At 36.5% G+C, this 7,648-nt stretch overlaps 1 protein-coding gene and 1 long non-coding RNA gene across 4 annotated transcripts; both read left to right on the top strand.

Annotated features, from left to right (window-relative positions):
* The first annotated feature begins 2,034 nt into the window (after positions 1-2,034).
* On the top strand, positions 2,035-5,517 carry LOC137735540 (putative disease resistance protein RGA4). The gene is made up of 2 exons (XM_068474967.1): positions 2,035-5,241; positions 5,434-5,517. Exon 1 carries the CDS (start codon positions 2,070-2,072, stop codon positions 5,238-5,240), a length of 3,171 nt encoding a protein of 1,056 aa, XP_068331068.1. The 5' UTR covers positions 2,035-2,069; the 3' UTR covers position 5,241; positions 5,434-5,517.
* Positions 5,518-5,738: 221 nt separating this feature from the next.
* Positions 5,739-7,648, top strand: LOC137733226 (uncharacterized). 3 transcript variants are annotated; one of them, XR_011068429.1, is made up of 6 exons: positions 5,739-5,892; positions 6,154-6,648; positions 6,789-6,925; positions 7,162-7,243; positions 7,382-7,449; positions 7,537-7,648. It is a non-coding gene; the product is annotated as an uncharacterized lncRNA (long non-coding RNA). The 3 variants fall into 3 exon arrangements; XR_011068428.1 differs by having other exon boundaries at positions 7,162-7,278; XR_011068427.1 differs by having other exon boundaries at positions 7,162-7,449.

Genomic DNA, 7,648 nt, shown 5'->3' with positions numbered 1-7,648 from the left:
CGGACACGTAACAAAGTTGCTCACCTTGATGAGCAATTTTCCCTAAAAAAAATTGAGTGCATCAGTCACAGATCATGAACCATAAATTATAAAAATAGCGAAAAACTACAAAAGCAAGTGCCCCTTAGTTTGCGTCTAAGACCAAACTCAATTTTTGGCTAAATGCTATTTTTTAGGTTTTATTTCCCACCAAATCTAACCCAACTCATGTTAAATGTGTGGGTTAAAAGCTAAAACTTAAAAAAAAAGCCAGATATAACCTAGGATTTAGTCCAAGATTAGTAGAGTTGTCCCACCATATATGTGTATTTTATTTAGTTTTATATTTATAAATTCATTGAATCCAATGGTTAAGATCTAATTTGAAGAAATTCAAAGGAAAAATAATAATAATAAAAAAAATAACGGTCCAAATTTAAATCTAACAGCTAAAGTAATTAAAAAAATATCTTTTATGTGTTTCATATTTTTTCGTAGTGTTTAACGAGTTTCATGGTGTCGGTTTGTGATTTTTCAATATTTGTTAGAATCTAAATATTTTTAGGTTAATATGTTCATAAAATTAAATTATGATAGTCTACATAATTTTTTCTTTTAAAAAAGTTACTTTAAGAAAGAAAAAAATAGCCTAAATTCATTCTTTAATAATCTGGGGTTAAATTTTAGGCCTGAAGGGTTGGAGCAGAAAAGTTGTTTATGAGCTAAAAATTTTAGGTTTTAGCTCAAGGGTTGGAGATGATCTAAAGGTATATATAAAAGTCTAAAGGTGTGAACAAAAGTATAAAAGTATGTGTGTGAAAAAGTCTAAAGATGTGTAAAAAAAAGTCTAAATGTGTGTGAAAGTAAAGACTTTTGAACACTTATGTTTTATGTTGTTGTGTAAAATCTCTATAAAAGAGATGTCTATGTACGTTTGTAATCAATCACATTCCAGCAATAAGAAAAGAAAATATTTTTGTTATCAGAAGAAACTTGCTGCTAGTAGTCTAAAAAACATTCAGAGGAAGCACAAGCTTTTAGAAAATTAGTCTGAAAGTTTTTCTTACTATTAGCAGCAAGTTTCTTCCGATTACAAAAGCATTTTCTAATCTTATTGCTGGAATGAGATCGATTACAAACGTACAATGTTATCATCTGTTGTTTGAACCAGAACAATGCTTCTCCATATCTTTTGCATGTGAATAGGACATTGTAAGATCAGTTCCCCAAGTTTTTGTGTACAAGGACAATCTAGTGTTTTCAAATCTTTTATCTGCAACTACTGATGTGAATCGAGAATTAGGATGATTGCCAAGGGGAAATATCAGATTAACCTTTTCCGTATGTCAATAACAAAGTGTTTGCCAATGTTTTTTTTGTATAAAATGTATAAATGTAGACATTGGCCTGTAAAAAAATATTCACTACATTATCTATACAGCCTTCATTATCTTTGTGTAAATAGTATTAGTTTGGATTTCTATGCGTTTATATTTTGGGAGTTATATATTTTTAGAACATGTTCTATAGTTGAATTTTTACTCCTGCATACGGACACAGTTTTCTATTGAGTTTTTAAAATACAGCATAACGTTAAGGACCGAGCCGCCATTAATGACAATGTGACAAGTCTTTGTTTTTATACATGGAAGAACCTATGACACAAATAAAAATACAACATAACGTTAAGGACCAAACCGTCATTTGTGACATAGTGACAAGTCTTTGTTTTTATTGTTTTTATACGTGGAAGAACCCATGACACAAATAAAAATACAACATAACGTCAAGGATCGAGCCGCCATTTGTGACATCGTGGCAAGTCTTTGTTTTTATTGTTTTTATACGTGGAAGAACCCATGACACAAATAAAAATACAACATAACGTTAAGGACCAAGGCTAGTCCCACCAAGCCGCCATTTGTGACATTGTGACAAGTCTTTTTTTTATACGTGGAAGAACGAGTGGTTGGGTGAGAGGGGCATATAAAGACGAGCAGGGACGAGTCATCTTTCACGCAATACTATATTGTCCTTTACAAGCTTCTACTTTAATTCACTAGTGCTTTTACTTTTCCTGAATCCAAGTAATGGCGGAACGAATTCTCTACAACGTTGTGGGAGGGATCATTGAGAGGCTAGGCTCCCTTGCTTTCCAAGAGATTGGATTGATTTGGGGTGTCCAAGATGAGCTCCACAAGCTCCACGAAACAGTTGCCGGATTCCAAGCTGTTCTTCTTGACGCTGAGCAAAAGCAAGCCATCAATGAAGTCAAACTGTGGCTCGAAAGCGTAGAAGATGCAGTTTATGAAGCCGATGACGTGCTGGATGAGTTTGATATTGAAGCTCAGCGGAGACAAATGATGCGTGGCAATACTGAGGTTTCAAAGAAGGTACGCCTCTTATTCTCTAGCTCAAATCAACTTGCTTTGGGACTAAAGATGAGTCATAAGATAAAAGATATCAATAAGAGGTTTTGTGAGATTGCATCTCGTAGAACCTTTCACTTAGAAGTAAATCGTCAAGATACACGATTTATAATTAGAGAGAGGGTCACCCACTCATTTGTCCGGAAGGAAAATATTATAGGGAGAGATGAAGATAAAAAGGCAATTATCCAACTTTTGCTGGATCCCATCTCAACTGAGAACGTGTCAACCATTTCCATAGTTGGATTTGGAGGATTGGGGAAAACAGCACTTGCCCAACTCATATTCAATGATGAGGTGATTCAAAATCATTTTGAGTTGAAAATATGGACGTGTGTCTCAAATGTATTTGATTTGGATATACTGGCTAAGAAAATCCTAAAAGCTGACAAGCTTGATATGGATCAGCTGCAAAATGATCTTAGAGAAAAAGTGGATGGAAAGAAATACCTACTTGTGTTGGATGATATGTGGAATGAGAATCGAGAAAAATGGCTCAGTTTTAAGTACTTGTTAATGGGTGGTGGAAAAAATAGTAGAATACTAATAACTACTCGTAGTGAAACCGTTGCGAAGATATCAGACACAACTAAACCATACACCTTACGGGGTTTGAATGAAGAGCAAAGTTGGTCTTTATTTAAGGAAATGGCTTTTAAAGATGGAAAAGAGCCAGAGAATTCAACAATTAAGGCAATTGGGAAGGAAGTTGCAAGAAAATGTCAAGGAGTTCCACTCGCTATAAGGACAGTATGTGGGATATTGTGCACCAAGCATCACGAATCAGAATGGTTGAATTTCAAAGATAAGAAACTTTCAAAAATAAGTCAAGAAGAAAATGATATTTTACCAACACTTAAACTAAGTTATGATGTGCTCCCATCACATTTGAAGCATTGTTTTGCTTACTGTAACTTGTTTCCACTTGATTATGAGATCTATGTGCCGAGATTGATTCAACTTTGGGTGGCGCAAGGGTTAATTACGCCATCCAACGAAAACGAGTGTTTGGAGGACGTTGCATATGAATATTTCATGGAATTGTTGCGGAGATCCTTTTTTCAAGATGAAGAAAAAGATGCGTCTGGTATAATAAAAAGTTGTAAGATGCATGATCTCATGAATGAACTTGCAATCTTAGTGTCGGGGTCCAGAAGTGCCATAGTTGATCCGAATCAAAAGATTTTTTCTGAAAAGCTTCGCCATCTGTCTTTCAATTTTCATGTTGATTTGTCGAATTGGAAATTGCCAACATCCTTGCTAAAAGCAAATAAGAAAAGAACTTTTCTTTTTCCTCGCCAAGAATTTTCGACTGCTGTTGAGGAGTCATTATGTAATTCATTTTGTTCTACAATTGTCTCAAATTTTAAGTCATTGCGTATATTGAGTCTCAATGTAATACGAATGACAACATTACCTAGTTGTCTTAGAAAAATGAAACATTTGAGATATCTTGATCTTAGTCATAATCCCATCAAGAGACTCCCAGATTGGATAGTTGAACTTCAAATTTTGGAAACACTAGATCTCTCTGGTTGTAAGCATCTTGTGGAACTACCCAGTGGCATTGGGAAGATGATCAACTTAAGGCATTTCAACTTGATAGGCTGTAATAAATTGACTCGAATTCCCCGTGGATTAGGTGAATTGACTGGTCTTCGTACATTGGGTAGATTTGCTTTGAGTACAGACAATTCCATGTTGGGAGACAATGCTGGCCTTGGTGAACTGGCGAGGCTTAATGAATTAAGGGGAGTGCTATACATTAGAAATTTGAGGCACAAGAAAGATGTGATGTCAGAATCAAATGGTGGTGCAACTCTGAAGGAGAAACAACATCTCTGTTCGTTGGGTTTATTCTGGAAACGTGGAGAAGATGTAAACGCAGTTGATGAGAAGGATATTAGCATGTCATTGGAAGTATTGCAACCCCATCCAAATCTAAACAAGTTGTCCGTGCGGTTTTATGGTGGTGTGAGGTTTGCGAGTTGGTTGTCTTCTCTCATAAATATTGTTAATCTCACATTGGCTAACTGTTACAGATGCCAACATCTTCCACCCTTGGATCATTTGCCTTCCCTTAAGTTTCTTCAGCTTTCACGGTTGATACAGTTGGAGTACGTATCAGACAATGAGAGAGGTAATAGTATGAGTGATGAGATGATGAGAGTGTCATTCTTTCCCTCCCTGGAGAAGCTCTGGGTAGAATATTGCCCTGCTCTGAAGGGATGGTGGAGGGAGCACTCTCATAACAGTGCTGCTTCTTCATCAAAGCAAAATCTGTCATTCCCGCTCCCTTCGTTTCCTTGTCTTTCTGGATTGACGATCAGGCATTGTCCTATGATAAATTCCATGCCTCTGTATCCAAATGTGGATAGAATAGATCTCTATAGGACCAGCTCGAAGGTTCTTCCTTCCTTGTTTGTTAGAGGAGCGTCTGATATTACACATGATGTTGGTGTTGATGTTTCTGCCTCTTCTTCTTCCCCTCCTCTCTCCAAATTAACTTATATGTCACTTTATGGAATTGAGGATTTAGAATGTATAACGTCGGAAGGGATGGGCAACCTCACATCACTCCGATTGCTTTCAATTGAAAATTGCCCATATTTGGCATCAATACCGGAAGAAATAAGCAATCTCACTTCACTTCAGAAGCTTCAAATTGGATATTGCCCTAATTTGGCATCACTGCCAGAAGGGATTCGTCGACTTCCCTATTTAAGTACATTGAAAATTTGGGAGTGCCTCATGTTATGGTTCAGATGCAAGAAAGAAACAGGTGAGGACTGGCACAAGATTGCTCACATCCCAGACATTGATATTTATTAAGGTGCGTTTTCTAACTTGTTTCAATTTACATTTGGCTAATTCAGTGTTGTGAAGATTATGGCAGAGAAATTACTGTCATGGCAGGTAAACTGCCTTGAGAGCGATCTTCAAAACTTCTCTTTACTTTTGCATCACTTTTTTTTTCCACTCTTTTCTGAATACCCATCGAACTATCCCTACTGGTCTACTTCAGGTACTACTACCGTGACAGTTTAGTTCCTGCCTCTACCAAGCAACCAGCAAGATGACAATTTGTACGTTCTTCATTCAATTCAATTATTATTTTGGTGGGTTTAGGTTTTGCTTCTTAATTTACTTTTTCATTTTAAATTTTCAAACTACATAATATGGCTTCAAATTTTTATGGTTAGGTTTTGCTTCTTAATTTACTTTCATGGATATGCAGAACTGATTCAAAAAAGAAACAGATGAGATGAAGGAAGGTTCAAATAGGAGGGGAGGGGAGGGGAGGGGAAAAAAGAGGGGAGAGAATCCTATTCCAATAACCATATAGCTTTTGCCTATACAGGTAACTCATTTCTCTGGATGTGATAAATGAAGAAAGTTGGAGTTCTACCATGCAACAAATTGACAATATGAAGAGTAGCTCAACTTACTCATAAGCTCATGCAAGGTTGTTTCTTTCATCAATGTGAGATTCATTAACAATAAATATATTATCAAGATGTCTGATATTGATGAACGATATTCAGATTGATCTGCACGTTTCAGTTATACAAGTTATTTTGTTTTTCTCTGGTTTATTGTATTGAATGTGGATTTTCTCACTCAACACATCATATTTTCTTTTGTTGGTTTGCTTGCATTGTTATTTACTGTGCTTGTTTTGTACCTTGTTTCTTGCATTAATATCTCACTAGAAAGAGCTCTAAATTGGGTTTTGAACGTGCAGTGTAGTGGGATGGTCGCTTATTTTATACACAATGTTCGTCGTTGAGCTTCAACAGTTGATCATATGTGTCAGCGCTGCATGGAAGCATGAGAGGACATGTTAAAATCTTCAGCCCGTGATCACATCCCAGTGATTCCATCATCTATTCTTAAAATTTTCGACGTCGACGAGGCAAATAATCAGGCCTTGGTCCGTTGTAAACAGTGCACCTGTCCAGGTCCCAAATTGTTATGGGGCACCATAATTTTTTTAGTAGCAGATATAGAGATTAGTAACAACAACAAAAACACTTCGCCTTCTTCCTTCGCGAATCGCGACAGTGGCGACCAGAGCCTTTCTTCCAGATCGGTGCCCTTCCTTCGCAACTTTCCTTATCGCCCTCTAGACCTCCAAAATCGCTGCAGAAATTGCCCAAAACACGGCTGAATTTTACATAATCGGTTGCCATCGTTCACCGCTGCAGTCCCTCTGTGCGTAGCCCATTGAGCCTTCTGGGTACACTTTACTCCGAGCACAGAGTGATTACTAATATTTCGCTAAAATTGCCCATTTATGTGTTTAATTGTTAAATTGGTGATTATTAAGTGAGTAACTTTGATATTCCCAGATTGTTAAATTCACTTCTTGTTTTTCAGATTCGGACGAAAGATGGGTACTTAACGAGTTTGAGATGTGAAGGACTAATAGAAGTCGTGTTTGTCAGTGCAATTTCTGTTTGGTTTGAGACGTGAAGGACTAATGAGATCGCTTTGGTGGGGAGTGTTACTGATCCGTGAGTAAAATATTTGATTTTCTGGACACTTGATCAATGAAAGGACGATTATATTCACACATTTCAAATTACTTTTTTCACATTTTTTTAATTTTTTAATATTTTTCTATCAAGTGTTAGTAGTATGTAGAAAATATTAAAAAATTAAAAAGATGTGGGAGAAGTGATTTGGGGTATGAATATAATCTCTCTTAGTGAAAAGCCTTACTTTTCTAACTCCTTCCAATTTTTTTCAGCATATTGGTCCGGCCAAGTTGATTATTTCAAAATTTGAATGTTTAGCTCGCTATTTGGTGCTTCCTTATCTGAAGTTTTCAGGTTCTGTTGAAATTTCCTTTCGTGAAACTTATTGGGTAAAGTGATGAACATCCATGGGATACATTTTAAATTAGGCTCTAATGTGCTTCAAACTCAATTGAACTTGGTTACTGGCTTTTTTATTTTTATCTTAACCAGGTGATGCATGGATCTTAAATTCTCTAGAATAATCGCTGGGATTCGTCCTTGCAGATGAAGGTTTTGATGTATGGGTTGGGAATGTGTGTGGAACACGTTGGAGTAATGGACACACATCTTTATCATAAGAGAATAAGGTTTATGCTTTCTTGTAGGATTTTTGGGATTGGAGTTGGTAGGAATTGGCCTTATTTGATGCATCAGAAATGACGCGCTACATATAATCGACAACAAGCTCCAAAGTCTTTGTTGTTGGACATTCACAGG

Source organism: Pyrus communis, chromosome 5, assembly GCF_963583255.1.
Source record: "Pyrus communis chromosome 5, drPyrComm1.1, whole genome shotgun sequence".
Taxonomy (NCBI): domain Eukaryota; kingdom Viridiplantae; phylum Streptophyta; class Magnoliopsida; order Rosales; family Rosaceae; genus Pyrus; species Pyrus communis.
This window is presented reverse-complemented; position numbering and strand designations above follow the sequence as displayed.